Here is a 20,326-nt window from a genome sequence, read left to right as displayed (position 1 = left end):
TTTAAGGCTACGTCTCATTGCAAGGAGAGGGAAAGAAAGGAAATAAGTTTTATAATAATAATATTTATAAAGTTTTGCAATCATTATTGTGTAATTATATTAAACTCTTATTAAACATGATATCACACTTTTCAAATACAATCATCATTTATCCATTTTCTATATTAAAATCAAGGAATTTTATTATAAAATGCATTATTGGCAAACCAGGCTTTGACTAGAAAAATTAGGCCGAATTTGGTCAAAAGATTATAAATCTGATCAAGAGTCATGGAGACTCGTCCTGTATTAAAAAATGACAAGACGTCATTAAAGACTCGTTTGTTTTGCCTGAATCACAACAAAACGGTCGATTCTTGTCAAAAGTTTAAGTTGATATTTTGAATAATTTTGAATTAAAATATATTATAATGATGTTAAATATTCAATCACCGAAGTCTTTTTTATTTAATCTAGTCACTATTGAGTGTATATATCTAAATTTTAATTAAAAAACATGATTCATGACCATGACATCTCCAAGTTGGATCTTATCACTTTCATCCAAGAGACATTGGATGATGAATTTCATTAAAAATTTTGAAAATTAAACACTTTTATTTTATCTTGTCTCATTTAATTTATTTATCAATTATGAGAAAATTACATCCCTTCCACTGTAGTTTACCAAAATTATATGTGGGTCCAAGAGTTTGAGCGATTTATTCCCCCCTCCCTTGCAATATGAAAGATTCTTACATTTGAGTCCAATCTTTTAGTGGCCATGAGTTTGAATCTGTCATGCGATGAGATCATATTTTTTATATTGAAAATACCCCCAGCGAACGAAGTGAAGGGAACCGAAATACTTAGAATTAGGAAAAGAGTGAAATCCTCTTTCAATCTCATCGTCTTCAAGCTCTCGAAGCCCTAATCTGCAAATCGCCCTTTACCAGCTGTGATCTGTATGAGGATGTGATGTGTTATCAGGGTTTTCATATGCAAGAAACCCTAATAAGTCGATGGAGAGGACTGAGATGATACTTTCTTCATTCGCAAGTGGAAAAGGCTCTAAGGTTTCCGATCTAATGTCATGCTGTCTCCCTGAATCCCTAATTCTCTGTTGTCCTAGAAATATCCAACTCTAATAAGTTGATTTTGAAAAGGAAGAGACGGTTTTGCTTCTGATGGTTTAATCAATCATCAATTGAGTCATTATTACAGGATTCATCACTACTCGTTCACTCAGGTTCATGGCTTGGACTTAGGTGTGAGAGAAGCCAATAAGCCACATGTAGTAGTGGTAAGTGTCATAATGGAAGCAACGACTAACTCAGCTTGTTGATTGATGTTCTTACTTTGAGAGAGAGAGAGAGAGAGAGAGAGAGAGAGAGAAGGGTGGAAAAAACACCTAGACTTGCCATTCCTTAAAAGGTTCAAAGGGCTTGAGCTCAGTAGGGGTCACTGGCAGAGTGGTAGAGTTTCAAGAATCGATGAATCGAATCAGGGATTACCCGATTCAAATTGCGATGGACGATTATCAATTCTGAATTTTGATGATTCAAAATGGATTTTTGGATAGAAACATCAAAATCTTTGGAATATTTTTTCAGATAGATCTACCAATTTTTTGGGTTTTTCAGACTCATTCAGATCCAAATTGGATTGGAATCAGCATTAAACACCATCGATCATTTATGCTTTGATGGCAGAGTTTTGATTCAAAGACTGAGCTTCTTCTTCACCTAGATTTGGTTGCAGAGGACGATTTGCAAAGGGATCAAACTTCACCTTCTCCAACGATTCTCACTTTTGTGAACAATCTCTATTTTAATGGGCATTCAAGTCTAAAAGGGTATAATGGTCCTCTCAACTCAAGGTTTTCTTTACTAAAAGGGTATTCAAGTCTTTTGATGCTTGAAATTAACAGAATACTCACATCGTCAACTTTAGGGGAGGGGGTGTAAATCGCTCAAACCCTTGAACCCATACATAATTTCGGCAAACTACAAGGGAAGGAGATGTAATTTTTCCATTAATCATTTATTTGGCTTGTTTGAATAAGACTAGTATGTAAATAAGAGGGGGAAAATTGGACATGACTCGCCTGGTTTTCTGTGACTTGCTCCGACTCACTAGGATTTAAAGAGGACGAGTTGAGTTATAAAACCTGATTTTCCACAATGGCCAATACATCTAATTTTTTTTCTACAAAAATACATCTAAAATTATGAATTCCAAATCGCCACCCGGATTATATTATACATTATATATAATTATATGCAAGAATTAAATGGGTCTTAAGAGTTTCCATCCGGTTCCAAACTGGTTTTTTCAACTCTAGAACCATTCGGGACTCGGGAGACCCGTTCCTTTACTGATTGGTCAAAATTCAAATCTATAACCAGTGAATAACTTAATTGGGTGGGTCGGTTGTAATTTTTTTTTTATATAAAAATATAAAGACTAAATAATATAAACATTTCAATAATTCCATCGGACATGTTAATGATGCAACACGAAATAATATTTCATATTAACAAGAGAAAATTTCACTCCCCTCCTTGATTGTTTCATTTATTACACTCTTATCCTCTATTAAGTTTAAAATTATAACTGTATCCCTATAATGTTATAAATTCTATCAATCGTACTCTGACCGTGATGGCGGCCGACTGTTAAGTGATGATGCATGATGTTCAATTACATCATTGCCCTCACCATTAGCTTCATCTTCTACCTTGAGAAAACTTCTTATCGATTGAGATTTTAGGGTTATGCAAATCATTGCGACTCTCTAATAGTCCCTCTCCGTTATCAATCCGACTCAATTAGGTAGCAAATCGTTCCCTTGGAAAATCAAGTCTTGGAACTCAAGTTATAAAGATCAATTTGCATTTTCATTTTAGGGTTTTTTCATTTCAAAAGGGTTTTGCAGAGGTTTTGCAAAGGCGATTGTTTTGCAGTAATTTCCTTTGAGTCGTTGTTCATCGATCACTCCATTGCAGCGATTTTGCACAGGTGAGTGTTCTTACAAGCTTGCAGAAGCTCCAAGCCGTTCTCCCATCTCTCTCTCTCTATCTCTGTTCTGTTCGCATTTCCTGACCCGTCAATTCTCTGGAAGGTGAATACAACCCATCTAATTCTTCTATCGTGATTCTTCCCAAGGTCGGTTTTCAGGTTTAGGGATTCCAAGATTCTAGATATTAGTAGGGAGCAGTTCTTCGCATCCCTCTTCAGTTCTTCTAATTCAATTACTCAATTGTTCTCACAAGTTTTTGTTTTTTATTGTAGAGATAAGCTGTAAGGCAACCTAAGTTCCTGATTTACGTGCTTTTTTTTCATGATTTATGGATTTCTGGTTGCTAAGGAGGAGAGATTCATTAAAAGGTTCCATTTTTGGCAACTAAACACTCTAAACGACTCAAACAGAACCATGGATTAATATGAATCCTGGTTTTGGTATTGTGACCTTTGGTTTCAGTGTGAAGAAATAAGTATCATATTCTGTATTTCTACTTTTCTTTATTATTAGTCGTTTTTGGAAAACGAAGTGAGAGAGAGGGAGGGGGAGGGGGACTCGTTGGTCTTACCTACAGAAGCCAAGACTGAACTGAGAGAGAACTGAGATGTAGGGAAGCAGGGAGGGAGGGTTCCTTCTAACGCTTAGTTGAAGGCAGGGAGGGTTCATTTTGAATTTCCTGTATTATTTGCACAAAGGGGATGGGATAAAATTGATATTTAACAGGTAACTCTAACCTGTTATGTTACTTTAGGAGGAATGAGAATGTAATAAATGAAACAGTCAGGAGAGGGGGAGTGAATTATTATCTATTAACAAATTTCTTGTTTGCAAAAACTATTGCATTACCAGTTGTATCATAAATTTATAATTAGGATAATTTAGGCCATACGACCTTACATTAGTACCTCTTCGAGAGACCATTATTCAAAATCAACATAGCATTCTATCAATCATAATCGAGTTACTTAACCCAAACAATCCCAAGTGAGTGTTCAAACTTTGAACATGTATTTCACATTTCCTTGTATATGCCTGGTCCCAAGTATGAAAACTTAGGCCAAATCAATGTGATATTAACTTTGGACAACCTATTGAAAGTTCTAATTAAGATCTCCACTAAGTCATATAGTGAACAAAAATTAGGGTTAGATACTTTAGGCTTACACGTCAAAATCTAGCGTCAAGTCCTTACACAAAATTGTTCCCAACCCTAAATAACATTGAGTAATCCAAATAGAATTTAATCAAAATTAAACTAATTAACCATGTTAGTGGTTGATAATTTGATCCACACTCACATTCATTGAGAGGAAGTGATTTTCGTAATCTCTTCAAATTAGTTCAAAACAGTTGAAGAAAACACAAACATTATATTGTTTCTTTAATCCAAAAACCCCAATCCCAAATTACATACCACCCTGGAAGTAAATGGTGTACCACAATTACATAAAAATTATTTCTTATTAATCAAAATAAATTATTAGAATAATCATGAGGTAATGATTTCCTTCAAGCAAATTTTCTCATGCCATAAAAAACAATTATCATAACATTCCAAAAAAAAAAATAAAGTTAAACTATCAATCATGATTTTGAAAATCAAATATTTTTAAAATTGTTGATGTTTTATAGTATAAAGTATAAATCAGGTCCTTGCGATCCAGTTTATTGAATATTATATGGGATTCAAAGAAGTCCTTGAAATTTTATTAAATAAGAGAAATGAAATAATAAAGAAACAAAAGGGACATAACCCGCTTTACTTCAATCCATAAGATACAGATTACTCTGACACTCGTAAAACCCAAAAGAAAAACCTCTAAAAAAGAAAAAATTACTTTCTAAAAATTAATAATTCCACTTCAAAGTTTTTATTAAATATTGGATACCTTAGGTGTAATTTACCTAAAAACAAAAGGAACTATCCATCTTGACTCAATTAATTGGTTGTATCTTGGTTGAGGATCCTTGTCCATCAAAATTTCATAGTTAGATTATCCTTGGTAATGTAAAATTATTACTAATAAGATCAAAAAATCTGATATAACCGATACGTATCAAGATAGATATTAATATAGCGCCAAATTCGATAAGTATCAAGATAGATTCCGATACATAACCGATATTTAAAACTGCCCATTCCAAGAAGATGGGGAATCTCTTCTTATCTTCACGCCTCAGTGCCGTGTGTCGGCCATTGGGCATCCGGGAGGGACCACAGAGAAAATCCGATACGAAAACCCTAAAACGCTATTTCCTACCTTTGAACTCCAAAACCGGCGAAAACTTCACGCAGCGCTCCTATATTATTTAAGATTCGCAACTTTCTCAGCGGAAATCTGCGTTTCCGCATCCTGAGATCTTTACTCACCTCGGTAACCCAGATATCTTGAAGACTCGAACGGTCCCAGAAAGCCCCTCTTTCTGGGTTTTATGTTTCTTACTAGTAGCAGTAGAGGAGAAGCGGGAAAAGTTGAATTTGGTTTTCACAATAAGGTTTGGGGCTTCAATTTTATACTTTACAGAGAGGTTTTGTACAATCGTTTTTGGGTTTGGAAACGATGAGGGAGATGAAAGGAGGAGCAGATATGGCCGAAGCGGTTGATGCAGAGCTGACTGGTAGGGATGTCGAGGAAGCACAGTTACCTCACTCGGGTGAAACCCAAAAACCTGTTGAAAATGAGCATTCACCATCCATGCCATCGGATGATTTGAACGCAGAATTTCCTACAGAATCTCATTCAAGCGGTGATCAAGAAGGCGATGCCAATGGGTCGCCTGAAAGTAGAAGCGATGTCGATGAGACAGGTCTGGTGCATCAGACACAGCCCGAAGATGCAAAACAACTTGACGACGGATGCACAGTCGAGAAGGCGGAAGATGAAAATGGGGAGGAGTCTAAGAATGGGGCGAAGGGAGAGGAAGCAATTCCGTCTAAAGGTTTGAAGGAAACTGTATTGAAACAAGTTACGGTGGCAGAAGAGTACCCGGTTCAGAAGGAGGGTTCCACCCAGCCATTTCATATGGAGACACAGTCGTTTGACGGTGACGATGCGGGAACAGAGGAGGAACAGGCTACATTCATGAAGGAACTGGAGAACTTCTTTAGGGAGAGAAGATTGGAATTCAAGCCTCCGAAGTTTTACGGAGAAGGATTGAATTGCCTCAAGTAAGTCTTAACCTTTTGAAGCATTTAACCCTGCATCTGTCTACGAGTTTTCTCAGCGTTGGCTAATTCTTGGTTACTTTTTAACTGGGTTAAGGTTATGGAGAGCTGTGACTAGGTTGGGTGGCTACGACCAGGTATGCATGACATCTGCTTGGCTTGCTCCTTCCTCCCACCCAAACCCCCACAAAATTCTTTGTGGTTTTACGTTATTTTAAGTTGCTGTGTGGTAATAGCTACGGATGATGTCCAAGGACCAAGGTTTAAAAATGTGTAACTTTGGAAGAGCATGCGCTGTCTGCTTGAAACGTTACAAAACATAGTTAAAGAAGAATGATCTTTTATCCGAATACCCTAACATGGTAGCTTTGAGTCTTTCATTTAGTTTTTATCTTTTCTCTAGTATTCGGCGGGCTTATTCTATATGAAATCAGGAAACTAACTTTTTACCCATGGAATCTGGAAGATTTATGCATTGTATTCTAGGTTTTGCGAATTCAAAATGTAATTGGTCTTTTCATGTTTGCGTGGAATCTTTAGGTAACAACATGCAAGTTGTGGAGGCAAGTTGGAGAGTCCTTCAAACCACCAAAGTAAGATTTAAGAAGAATTAAGATTCTGGTTAATTTGATTCAAATATCCCAGCTGTATGTAGCTTCTATAGTTCCGTGTGCTTTCTCACAGTTTAATAGATAAAATGTTCACAGTGTTTCTCTTAAATTATTGTTCCTTTCTTTTGGAAATTTCTACTACTCTTGTGGTGATAAATGTCATGCGGTTGTTGCGGTATTGTTTTTATCTTATTTATAATTTACTATAACTTGTTTAGAGTAGAAGGCATCTTTCATATCAAACACATTGAATTCATTATTAAAAAGATTCCCAGGAAATTCTTGCATGCAAATTGACAATTTTCATGCTGTTTCTCAAAATATTAGCAGTACAACCCATATTTTCTGTCATTATTTATTGGCCCGACAGCTAGATTTATATCTGGAATTTTGGGGGTTTTCGCCTTTGTTGTCATATGTTTATGTAGTAGTTATTTACTTGTAAAAGTAAAACCATGTTGAAACTGATTATCAGATATTAGATATAGTTGGCCTTCATGTTTGATACAATAAGTGCTTTTGCCATCGGTCCCTCCCTATCTCTAGTCCTCTGCACCCCTGAACAAAATAAAAAACCAAAAAGAATAAAAGCCTCTCCCCCAGATTTTTTTTTTTTGGGGGGGGGTGTTGGATGGTAATAATTTCTAGGTGCTACCTTGAACTCACCCGTTGTTTTGCTTGGCAGGACTTGCACTACTGTCTCCTGGTCCTTTCGATGTTTCTATGAGAAGGTTTGCTAAAAAAAGACATTATTTCCTCCTATTTTAGTGCTTTAGTTCCATCATCCTTCTTTAAGTTGCCATCTTTCTGCTCTTTCTGGATGCGTCCATACTGTTTTAGGGCGAGGGTGAAAATTCCAGTTATTGGGAAATGGCATGTCAAGTTTACTCATTGTTTGTGACTTGTGTTGTTGAATATTCTTACTTAAAAATTTCTATTATGCAGATTTCATTTAAAGAATAAAATACCCACATTCAAGTTTTAGTGTCACTCCATGATCGAATGCTGCAAACATGATCCCTTTGGTCAATGACACGCCAACTCCTTTGGTTTTTTGTAAAATGCTCTTTTGTACTGGAAAAACAGTCCTCCTTAGCTCTTTTGGCTGTCCTGAATTGTTTGTCCATTGCACGAATTAGGGCTCCTAACTTAAAACAGGGCTTAAGCACCAAGGCATGGATTGCGTCTCTGAAAATCTATTTTCAGTGTTGATGCATAAAATATTTGGTTGATTTGTATTGTATATATGGAGATACGAAAATGAATTAGAAATTTAGAATGCATGAAAGTAGGTACCTGTCAATTTTAGATAGGTTGGTGCAATCCTGGGTTTGAAAACCCAGTTTGGGATCTTTATGGAGCCACCCAAAGAAATCAAGCCCAATCATGAGGAGGTAATGGCAATATGGTAATTAAACAGAATTATCAAGGGCCACTTGGTGGAAATAAAAGAAGAAATGATATAAGAGGGATTTACAATTATTCAACTGGGACAAACTTGGAAGGGATGATAAGGACAGAGGAGGATAAAAGAAGAAAGGAAGGGTAATTATGGAAAGAAGGAATAACAGGGAGGGGGTCAACGAGGTTGTGGAAATTATGTTGCCTAAGGTTGAGGGTTTCACACCCAGAATCTCAGGGTGAACAGGACTGTGTAGATGGAGTTATCTCAATTGTTGCCAAACCCAAAATTAGCACAAGTTACAGGGAAGGAGAGTAACAGCAGTGATAAACAAAGGAATCACAGATGGAAAGAAAGAATAGCAAGAGATGGAGTAAGAAACATAAGAATAAGAAGAATAAAATGAAGAGTGAGGAGAACTCTAAGGGAAAACCGGAAATAAAGAGAAACAAGGAGAAGGAAGAGTAAGACAGAACAGAGAAGATATGAAGAGAGCACCTGATGAGAGAGGTTCAGAAATCACAGAGAGGGAGAGGTGAAAGCCTGTGGCTGACAGCAACTCAAATCAATCACTATTCAATTCGTTCAATCCATAGTTTTTAAGGAGGTAAGGCGACAGAGACGTTTGAGGGTCTTTCAGAGCGCCTTAGCAATAAGGCAGGCATAAAGCGTCGCCTTATCGACTAAAGCGTTCATGTGTAATTTTTTTTATAAAACCAATCTATTTGGCCCAAATTCTAGTTGAATTCTATTACTCATATGTTAAATAAATATTAAAGGTTCATATTCATACCAATGTAAGATATTCATCAAGAAAATAAATCAATAAAGTGAATAAACTAAGTTCATCTTCATCATCATAACATATTAACATATAATATAAATACATAATTGTGAAACAAAATTATAAATATAAAGAAAAGAAGACAAAAAATACAAGTATTTATTATACTTATCTCTATGATGCCAAAATGAGTGTCTAAGCCCTAAGGTCATCCTAGGGGTGTCAACGGTCCGGGTCGGTGCGGTTTCGGTCCGGTTCCACCGGTTTCGGTGTGAGTTTGGAAGTGACCGAAACCGACCCAATAAGGATTTATCGGTTTCGGTCCGGTGTCGGTTTCGGTGCGGTTTGGGTTCGGGTTGGTACCGGTTTGGATTTATTAGGTTCATTTCGATTTGGATCGGTTTTTTAAACCGGTATGGAGCCATTAGGAAACAACCAAATGATGAATTGTTGAACTTCGATTTCTTAAATCGATTTGTAACCGGGTTGGTTTTGATTTTTGGTCTAGTTTGAATTCGATTTTCCATACAAATGTATACAAAACTATTCAAATTTTCATTTTTTTAATGAATTTTGGAGTGTTTCGGTTTCTTACCGGTTTGGTTTCGGTTTCGGTCTGGGTTTTGAGCCGGTTTCGGTTTGGTTTCGGGTTCATCCGGTTTTCGGTGCGGTTCGGTTTGGTTTTGGGGTTACAATACTTGAAACCGAACCGAACCAATAAGACTTCGGTTCGGTTCGGTTCGGTCCGGGTTGTTATCGGTTCGGTCCGGCCGGTTTTTCCGGTTCGGTTTAGGAATTGACACCCCTAGGTCATCCACTATATTTCTACTCCTGTCAAAGAAGAATGAAGCTCACTGCTGCCGGAGCAAAATGGTTGCCTGAATCAGTGGTTTTTCCTTGTTCCTTGATTCCTTCTCAAAGCCCTTTCTTAAAACCATTGACAAAATCCAAACCCTGTTTGTGAATCGTGTTTTTGTTTTGTTTGTTTTGGTTATTTTTGGTGGAGTAAAGCTGATCCCATACATCTCAAGTGTTAACAAAACCATACACTTACCTATAAAAAATCTATATTTGGAATCTTCATCAAGTAATTTTGAAATGTTTTAAAAAAAAAAAAAAAAAAAAAATCCATAAGCCGCCACTTCACATAAGGCGGAGCACTGCCTTACCATCTCTAGACCGCATTAGCGCCAAGGCGCTGGTAAGGCGACAAAAAACTATGGTTCAATCTCTATATTCTTGCTTGTATTACAAGCATATGTAAAGAAAATTACTAATAACTCTAATCAAAATAGGAAACCAGTGACCTCTCAAATCCCCTACATAATCTACCAATCCCATCAAACCCCCATATAAAAATAAGTAATTAAAATTTACAAAATAATCCCATTCGCTTGGCTTGGTTTGGGTCAAAATTTAGCTCCATAATGAACCAAACCATTTCCTTAATCTATCATCTGCATGATAGGTAGTAGGAAATGAGATAAATTTCAAAATTTTTATTACCGGTACACTAAGAAAGGAAAAAACGAGTGAGTTTGATGACCTTTCATGAATATGGGAAATAACATGTTCAAGAATTAGTGTATAGACGAAAACTAAACTTAGAAGGGGATGATAGCTTTGATTTGGAATAACTCTTTTTCCGATTTCCCTATTGTAAAACAAAGTCCTCTTGTTTACAAAGAAGACAAACTATAGAGAAACATATTAGAGAGTGGTTAAAAGAATGCTTGCAAGCACACTTCATTCCCAGTTTAGGGTCACCATTATCAGCATATCAAAACAATGTAATCTTCTACAACGAGATAAAATATGTCTGGAAAAGTTTAGATGATGTTGGTAGTGCAAGTAGTCCATAGATGAGCTGAGCCTCCCAACCAGAGAATGCTAATCAATGTAGAAATGCTTCTGAAACTCCTATCCATGTGTAGCTAGATGTTTCCCCTCCAATACCAACCTCTGGATTTTGGAATACTAAAGGATTTTGTTTGCCTGAACCCTGAATAAAAGTATGATCCAGCTCTACTAACTCAACTTCTCTGCTTATTTGGACCCAAATAACTGTTCAACTTGGTCCCTACCAGTCTCTGAATCCCCCCCTCCAAAAATCTTTAATGGCTTTTACTTGTATATGGAGTATGGAGCCATCACAAAAATTCAGTTGAGCCATGCCAGAATGTAGAGAACTGGGGCACAACTCTGCTATGTGGGAAAGGGATGAACAGCCACAGCCACACATACCAATCCTTTGACAACTGTCAACTTAATGTGGTTCTAGGCTTCAAGCTATCTCATATGATGAAGCCTAATGAGGAACTTTGACTATGATCAAATCCTTAATTTTATGTTTGGAATGAAAGCATTCTTTGAATGCTTAGGAATTGGTTTATTCCCTTATAATAAAAAACTTCCCTTCTTAGAAGAGGGATGTCCAAGTCCTCATGTATTGTCAGTTGTTTTTTTCTCAAATACGTGTAAGTTAGACTGTAGGCTAAGTGTGTGATAAATTTCTGTCGTAACTTTGTGCCTATTAAGGATATCCTATTATGTCAAATTAACAATACTTTGTAACCATCTAAGTGGGTGCTTTTATAGAGGATTTGGCACTCCTTTGTAGTGGGTGCTATATAAAATTGGGGGTTAGAGCTTTTTGTGGTGGGTGCTACGTAAACTTGGGGGTTGGTGCTTTTAAACTTGTATTGTGCATTATATTAGGGCTAAATTTGGATTGTAGTCCAAGTACCATTTGCATGGTGGACGTAGCCACTGTAATTGTCAAGGCGTTGCCAAGGTGACGGCTAGGCGTCCTAGTTAGGGTCTAGGCAACTGTCACCTTTCTGTATGCCGTAATACTTAAGATATTATAAGTAATCTAATACCTCCTATTTTAATCCAGTAAAAATAGTTTAAAAATCATACTCCAGAAGGATAAAACGTCAACCCTCCAATCCAAGAACAAAAACTGGATTTTTTGCTGTAGGGCCAATTTTTAACTTTCAAGTAGTTGGGTTTTTCTAAATCCTAAAAATTTCATAAATCTTATCATGGTAAAACATTACTAAAAACCGAAAGCAAATGCGGTAAAATAATCTTTTGTTTTGATGTCCATACATTTTTTTTGTTCAGGCGATTTTAACAGCATTCGTGCATTTTAAAATAAGTTTGATCGGAACATAACTTTGTCATTACGACTTAGATTTAATTATACTTGTTGAAAAACTGGTTTTGTGCTCTACTTAATACATATCATTTCATATAAAAATAAAATCATTTGACTAGTCAAACTTATTGGAGAATGTTCTTCTTTAAATGTTTTTTGATGACTTAATGCGACTTAATATTGATTTTTGATGACTTGATGTGGTTTAATGTTGATTTATGATGACTTGATGTGGCTTAATGTTGATTTTTGATGATACAAGGTATATGTAGCATACTAATGTTAGAAGAGTGGGAAGAAAAAAAATAACACGTGGGCGACTTATGCGCCTCGGCAATGCCTAGGAGGGCGACTTGTCACCTAAACGTTTAGATAGCCCTCCACTGCCTTAGCTTGCCTTGGCATCATGACAACTATGGTAGCACATTAGCGAACCATGCATACCTTGTGTTTGTGTGATTGTGGGTTTGCTTACTTGTGGGCATTTGACTAGTTCCCATCAAAGGAAAGACTTTTGTGTGCCATTGATTCACCCACTCTCTCAGTGGTCCTTTGAGTTCAACACAAAGCTCTCTTTGGAAGGGCTTGGTGAGGATTTGAAGTTTCATCTTTCAGGTTGGGTAGGTTTTGCCTTCCATGGAAGCACTCCTGCACCAATTCTTTTCCCCGATGTTGACGAGTTTTGTAAAACGGTAGAAAAAAAGCACACGAATGGGTGCTATTGGCTCATTGTCTGCAACGTGAAGAAAATCTAATATTTGAAGTTTTGGGGTTGCATCCATGGCTGAGAAATTGTAGGGGAGAACAAACTCATGATGGAAAATAGATTTTACTGCATTGACTTCCATCGTTACTTGATTGACAATCTTCTCATTTTTTATTGCCATTATTAGTTATTCCACATTTGAGCGGTCTTACTCTAATGTTGACCCGTTCAACTCGTCTTGTGGCTGCACTGTTAGTATCACTTTCTTTGACTATGGGGATATTTTGTCAACCAATCCGCGTAGAACGATTGTTTGGCACATGAGAAAAGGCTGTAGGGTGCACAAATTTCTATCACAATCAACAATGCCTTTTTTCTCTTCCAACAGTTCTCAACCCAGTTGTATAATACGTTGGGAGGCATCAAACACTTCACAATAATCGCCATCACAATACCGAGAAATGGAAAACTTCGACGAATACATCATCTTCAAACTCAGGAATGATTTGGTTGGTTTGTGATAGATATTCGCCGCGGACCGCGAGACAAAATTATCACTTTGCCTCTCATTAATCAACATATTAGCAAGCTTTCCATTACATAAGCACACTCTAAGCTTGAACAAAAAGGAATTCATGGCCAGGTCTGTGGTCGGTATCACTATAGGCCCACACAAATAAAAAGATACTCAAATCAAGGAGTGAGTAGCAGAATCTGCAAATAAAATGAAGTTATGATAACAATGGCAGAGATGTAAATGAACCAGAAGTCATAAAGGTGGCAGTACCATAAATATGGGAATTCAACTAGAAAATATAAGATGATTGTAACTAGTAGAGGAGAAGGGGAAAACATGGAATTAGAAAAAAATTAATGGCAAAAAGTAATAAAGATGAGATGGAGTGGTAAATATGGAGATGGGGTAAAGGAATTAATTGAATCGAGTGGTGTAGGTAGTATGTTAGGAAATAAAAATGAAACGGAAGGACTTATTGATTGGGTGGGAATTGAGACGTGTTGGGGATTTTCTTCCTTTTGGCAATGAGAACAACGACAAAAATTTAGGAGGAGATCAACGGAGAACCAAAGATTTGACTTCTATTACGACAATGATTTCGGATTCAATAACGGTAGATGGAGATCGAGTTCAAAACCAGGTATGATTCTCTCTTCCCCCCTCCCCAACAAGGAACCCCTCGAACTTGACTGGGTTCAAGCCCAAGGATAAACCCCAGTTATACGCAGTCACACCTAACCGCTATAGCAGATCAGTCACGGGGAGACGTTTGTGAACACACAACGCCTTTGGACTAGCAGAGCTACACCCGGGGTTTCATGTTGGGGATTCCCACTCACCTTGGAGCTTGACTTCGAGATTGGTTTTGATGATAACAAACAAATGAAGAATTTAACATTTATATATTAAGTGTTATGCATGAAGGAAGTTCACTCATGTATGTGAAGATATTAAGTAATATCAAGACTCCAAGAATTGAAGAACAGAAGACTTGTGAATGTAAGAAAGTAAATGAAGATGGTTGATGATCAACTTACAAGACTATAGTGAAGAGGCAATTGACAAGAAGCCAAGATTGAGGACCTTAAGTCTAGTTATGTGTTATTAGCACATACTACACACGTACTACACGGCATATGCATTAGCATGAATGAGTCATTATTGACCTAGAAAGACCCTTGGTCATTATCTTGGACCTAATGAAGATGGAGTGGTATTGGCTAGGTAAAGCCATAACCTTTGCTGTCTTAACAGTAAAACATACCTTAAAGGGAAATTTAGTCAATTAAAATGACTGATTCAAAAATAGCTTTATTCTGCAAAATTGTAGAACATTGAGTTGTGAAGGCAACACAATTTGAATCATTACATTCTGAGCCCAAACGAAGAAGTTACACTTGTTTTCATACAAACAGGTCTGTAGGTAAAAAATCAGAAGCCTACCGGTTTGCACCGAAACTTACTGGTTCGTGACAGGCTTGTGAACGCAGAGGCCAACCGGTAACTATCCAAGCCAATTGGTAACTATTGGAACTCAACCGGTAAGTTATTTGGCTAGCCGGTAGTCAACCGGATGAGTTGACTGAGCCTCCAACGGCTATATTCTGTCCAGCGGTAACCTTTATCGATAACTACCGGTGTGTACCAGAAGTTACCAGTGCAGTCAAAACATATCCGTTGGACACATTATTGACTCAAATCGTAATTGGTTTCTTATCTAGTTTAAGACCCTTAATCACCCATATAAATACCTCAATTTAGGCTCATTAATAATCAATTAATTCTCTCTCAAGTGTCATTATCAAAAGATTAAAGTGAGAAAAAAGGTGATCATTGCGTGGGTTCAAGTTGGTTCTTTATGCTCTCTCTTCAAAGAAGAACCCAAGTACTGCAACACAAGTCTTCCAACAGTTATTGGCAAATTTTACTTGGAAGACACTAAAGGTGCTTTATCATTTGTCATTGCATTTTTGCATACTCACATCACGTACTGCGCAAGGTAACTCAAGAACTTTCTATTCCACTTGGAATACTTGTTTACATCTGTCTAGACTGTACTTAGGCTTGTGTGGAATTCTCTTATCCTTAAAAGATTGTGTAAAGTCTCTCTCTACCTGTAAAGAGATTAGAAGGTCACTTTCTATCTACAAAGGAGATTTGTAAAGGTCCCTCTCTACGTGTGAAAGAGATTTGTAAAGGTGATTCCTACCCACCTTTTGTGCTGAAAGGGAAGAGCTAGTGGAATACCTTACAAGTTACAAGCGGGTCTTGTAGAGAGTGGACTAAACTCAGGTTGAGTCGAACCACTGTAAATCTTTGTGTCGTTTATGATTATGGTTATTCTTTATATTCCACAAATTTTATTTGCAATCACATACTTGGGGACTTTAACCGAAGATTTTTTTAGTCAACTAGTATAACCTATTCACCCTGTCTAGGTTATTTCATTTTACTGTTCGTAAAACAATAACAAAAAAAATAAGAAAAATAATGTTAGAGAACAAAAGTTATCAGAGGGAAGAGAGAGATTGATGGGAAGGATCATGGATCCTTCGGCTTTGATACCAAATTGGTGGAGTGCCAATTAGAAGATGGGAGAATTTGAGATGAGTCTTAGGCTCCGTTTGGTAATGTTTTTGTTCTAGAAGTGACGTTTCGTGTCAAAAACGGAAATTTCAGTTTGTGTCAAAATGTCATTTTTTTTTTGGGAACAAAACTGGAACGACAGAACTATCTTTTGTCGTTCTGTAAATTCTCGTTTTTTCTCCAAAAAAAGCAAAACACACCATAAATGCACCAAACGCTCTATTCCTTTTTTTCGTTCTCTTTATTCCGTTTTTTCATTCCCATAGAACGAAAAAACTCCAGAAACGGTTTTTTAGAACGTTACCAAACGCAGCCTTAGAGTTGCAGGGGAGGGGAAGACATCGCATAAGAAGGGGGAAGAAGAAGGTCGCACCATCACTTTTGGCCACACAGACACTCATAAACACTTCATTATTTCATTCTTCAATTTTGGATCTTGCGGTGGTTACAACTTAGTATTTAAAGACAGTAAAAGACTCCTAATTGTAATCTAAAACTGAACTGAAATTAAACTCTAAATAGACTTTGAAACCAGAGAGGGAAAATACTACTAATGCTATCTAATTCTAATAAAGAAATAAATAATTGCAAAATTTACAAAATAACTCAAAGTAAGTCCCTATATCCTACTTAGGGGCTATAGTTCTTCCATGGGTTTGCTTTTCTACTTACTATTTAAAGACAGTAAAAGACTCCTAATTGTAATCTAAAACTGAACTGAAATTAAACTCTAAATAGACTTTGAAACCAGAGAGGGAAAATACTACTAATGCTATCTAATTCTAATAAAGAAATAAATAAATTGCAAAATGTACAAAATAACTCAAAGTAAGTCCCTATATCCTACTTAGGGGTTATAGTTCTTCCATGGGTTTGCTTTTCTCTCCCCCCCTCTTTTTCTTAGGGGCTGTAAGTTTTTTCCTTTCTGCTTGGTAATAAATTATTATTCACCCAAAAAAAGTCCCTACATCCTACTGAACCCAAAATCAATTGAATCCGGTTCCCCAACAGGTTTTGACCAACCCATGGAAGCGTTCCTGCATCACTGGGTGGCGTGTGCCCAAACTTCCTTTTCTCTCTTCTTCTTCTTCTATTATTCCTTCCCTGTTATTATTCTTAAAAAAGAACCCAATGGAAGAATCCACCGATTTGAAATCCCTTACTGGTTTGGTCTGAAATTTGGAGCATATAATGCCCGTCCGTGGGTTATTCAAACAATAGATTTCCCTACCCCATTTGGCTTCCCTATTTTGTGGGCAATAACCAGAAATCAGATATGATTCTGAGACTCTTCTGCCAGATCTGTTGCAGCAATTTATTGTTGGAAGCATATTGCTTATTTGGGTATGATATTGGAGGATCTCAAGAGGGTTCTGGGTTGCGATTCTTACCTCCATTCTCAGGTTGATGGATTCCTCTAGAGGTAGTTCTCACCTGCAACTAGTTCTTCCAGCTGGTTTCAAGGTCGAGTTTGGAGGAAGAAGATAGCCTTCTCCTAACTTGGCTGTTGGCACTTTCTATTTTTAATTTTCAGAAATAACCCTCTCCCAACGATTCTATGCCCAATGTTCCTTTATTGCTTTAATTACTTCCCCACTTCTATATTGCCCTTCCCCTTTTCTTTATTACATCCTGCCATTAAGTTATTTCTAATTCCAAGTTTGCCCTTCTCACCTTATATTTGACTTTCCACTTTGTTTCCTTTTCTTATGATTTTAGATTTCCAATAAACTACGAAATTGCCATACGTCTTATTAATTGAGTTGTTAAATATCTGGGTGTGAACATAGCAAACTGAATAGGGTTTCAGAACCCCGGTTTTCATCAATAATGCTTCTCAAATTCTGCACACAAGCATTAATTACTTTTGAACCTTATTTTACTAAGACTTGGACTGGAACAAGTAGGACTGGTTTTGGGAGAGCCAGAAAACACCTAAACCTGGTTGGTCTGGCCTGAACCAACTGAAGATGGGTTCATTTAAACCAGAAAAGGTTCGTTAAAGGAACCACAGGCTAAGGAAGAGGCTTGGTTCTTCCCTTCTTGTGATGGTATTGCATGGAGTAGAACTTATCTACATCAGTTCTGCTGAAACAAGTTCTGGTACTTTATTTTATGTTACTATTTATTTTGGATACATGAGCTTAAAATAACAGCTGTATTCCTTCTGCTAATCGTTTGTTATAAGAATGTTGAGATTATTTGAATCAACTCTTTGTTATGCTTCTCCATGTTTGCTTAATATCTTTATGCCCTCTAACCTTTGCATCATTGCTTTGCATCCTTTGGCATTGGTTATCTTTGAATCCCTAATTTTTCTCTTATACAGGCACTTCTTGAATATGAAAGGCATAAAATGCATGGTGATGTGCTTCATGGACCTGTTTCTTCCCTTGCAGAGAACATGAATGTTGAAAATTCGGTAACCCCTCCCCCTTCCCGCAGGACCACTTTAGATTTTATCTTGCATGGAGCAATAAATGTGTTTTATTATCATTTCAAATGCTCCTTCGTTTGTGCTGGAAATTGGGCTTGTTGCATTGGTTTTAGATTATTTAAAATATAGAGGCTAATTATTAACCACTATTATTAGAAGCAATGTATTTTGCTGGTCGTTATCAGACTTTATTTATTTTCTGCAAGGAAATGGTTTTACTTTCTGCAAGGAAATGGTTTGTCAGAACTGCCCATGATGAATCCTTTTCAGGAAGTGTCTTCTTTGCACTCGGATGGAAAAGGCATATGGCTGATCCCAACATTTTTCATATGGACCAGTTATCAAGTGACCTTGTTCATCAAGTATGCATGTAGTAGACCCATGGTTGTGGATTGGCCAATAAAGAATTGGAATTGGCTATGAATGATCTGAACTTTAAAAAGGGATTAACTGGGATTATAACAGTTGGATGGTGTATGATGTTGTTGCATGGTGTATACCATCCTTATTATAGACATATAACCATGTTCTGGCTGTCTTATGCTTGCTCGGTTGAGCACTGTAGTGTTGAATCAGGTGATCCATGATGTATTGTATAGATGTTGCCTAGGAATGGGCCATTTTCTGTTACCTATCATCCCTCTATATTCTTCTTTTCTAGTCTTATATGCCGATGAGGCGGTGACTTTGGGCACGCTAGATTTGCCTTTCGCCAAGGTCTCAGGTTCCTTTTCTGTATTGGGTTTTTGACGGCTTCATAGTGTCATCTCTTTTGGAGGCAGTGTTTACATAAATACACACATGGTGTTCAGAACCTGACTTGTGTTGCAGATTCAGAGTTTATAACTATTAAATTTTAAAAGTAGATTGGTTGACTTGTGTAGAAAACTTATTACTGTTACATAATATCTCATCTTGTCTTATATGGTTGTTGACAATGATCTATGTTCCTCGAAGATTTATGGGGAAAGTTAGCATTCATAATGTATGCCGGATTTTATTTTATTTTATTTTTTTAAATGTCGAATCAGTTAGGATTTTCAAGTAAAAGAGACCCGGTCACTCTAGTGACATCTGTCTGGTGTGGTTGCTTCTTGTGTTTGCCTGTTTGGGGATCCTTGCAACATTTGCTGGAGACTGGTGACCCTTTCTCATCTTAGGCAGATCCACTCCTTTTGGCTTTTCCATGAGTATCTCATTCAAGTGGATGCAGTGGTCAGCCAACTCCATTGCTAATGAGTTTCCAAAATTTTTTTTTTGGGGGGGGGAGTGGGGCTTCAGGGCTTCTCCATCCTACAGGATGATCATGCTCTTCCTTGCATGGTTTCTGTCAACAGGCAGGTGGTAACCAAGCATCAGGGTCAGGTAGGGCACGGAGGGATGCTGCTGCTCGTGCTATGCAGGGATGGCATTCCCAGCGTCTTCTTGGTAATGGTGAGGTTGGCGACCCAATTATTAAGGTTTGTGGAGTTAAATGACAAACCCTCAACCCATGCTTCTGTTAGAACATTTGCTGTTTCCCTCTTGTGGTATCCATCAATGCACTGACATTTTTTCCCCTCATTTTTGTAGGATAAGAATTATGTTTCTATGCCTAAGCGTGAAAAACCACTTAAAAGTGTTGGTATGGCAGTTTTGCAGGATCAGTGTTCTTAACAGCATAAGCCAATCGACATGTTTTCTCAGCTGAACTTTTATTTTGTTTGACTTAGGTACACATAAGCGTAAAAAAACATCTAACCTTGAGCATGCTGTAAAAGCTGCACGTACGAAAGTTGTGAAGCCACAGTAAGATCCCCTGCCCCTACATTTGTTTTTCTGTTTCTGTTGTGATCAAATGATTAGTGTCTGATATTTCTTTCTGGTGGTATGTTTATGGAAACTTCTCTCTGATCATTTGGAATGCATTTCCTTGATTTTATTATAAGAGTTTTCGTCTCCCTCCCCCCC

At 37.2% G+C, this 20,326-nt stretch overlaps 1 protein-coding gene across 2 annotated transcripts; it reads left to right on the top strand.

Annotated features, from left to right (window-relative positions):
* The first annotated feature begins 5,263 nt into the window (after positions 1 to 5,263).
* LOC122084007 (AT-rich interactive domain-containing protein 3-like) lies at positions 5,264 to 20,187 on the top strand. Of its 2 annotated transcripts, none has more exons than XM_042651985.1 (8): positions 5,264 to 6,173; positions 6,268 to 6,307; positions 6,711 to 6,763; positions 7,467 to 7,512; positions 18,269 to 18,361; positions 19,714 to 19,810; positions 19,949 to 20,000; positions 20,089 to 20,130. In XM_042651985.1, exons 1-7 carry the CDS (start codon positions 5,566 to 5,568, stop codon positions 19,951 to 19,953), a joined length of 942 nt encoding a protein of 313 aa, XP_042507919.1. In that variant the 5' UTR covers positions 5,264 to 5,565; the 3' UTR covers positions 19,954 to 20,000; positions 20,089 to 20,130. The 2 variants fall into 2 exon arrangements, with proteins under 2 accessions (XP_042507919.1, XP_042507918.1); XM_042651984.1 differs by having other exon boundaries at positions 5,265 to 6,173; positions 19,714 to 19,836; positions 20,089 to 20,187.
* The last annotated feature ends 139 nt before the right edge of the window (positions 20,188 to 20,326 follow it).

This window comes from Macadamia integrifolia, chromosome 7 (assembly GCF_013358625.1).
Source record: "Macadamia integrifolia cultivar HAES 741 chromosome 7, SCU_Mint_v3, whole genome shotgun sequence".
In the NCBI taxonomy this organism is placed as follows: Eukaryota; Viridiplantae; Streptophyta; class Magnoliopsida; order Proteales; family Proteaceae; genus Macadamia; species Macadamia integrifolia.
This window is presented reverse-complemented; position numbering and strand designations above follow the sequence as displayed.

Bases quoted from the DNA above. Each gene is read 5' to 3' on its own strand.
- LOC122084007 (XM_042651984.1), top strand. From the start codon at position 5,566: ATGAGGGAGATGAAAGGAGGAGCAGATATGGCCGAAGCGGTTGATGCA. The intron at 6,174-6,267 runs GTAAGTCTTAAC...AACTGGGTTAAG, and splicing joins GAAGGATTGAATTGCCTCAA to GTTATGGAGAGCTGTGACTA. The intron at 7,513-18,268 runs GTTTGCTAAAAA...TCTCTTATACAG, and splicing joins TTCGATGTTTCTATGAGAAG to GCACTTCTTGAATATGAAAG.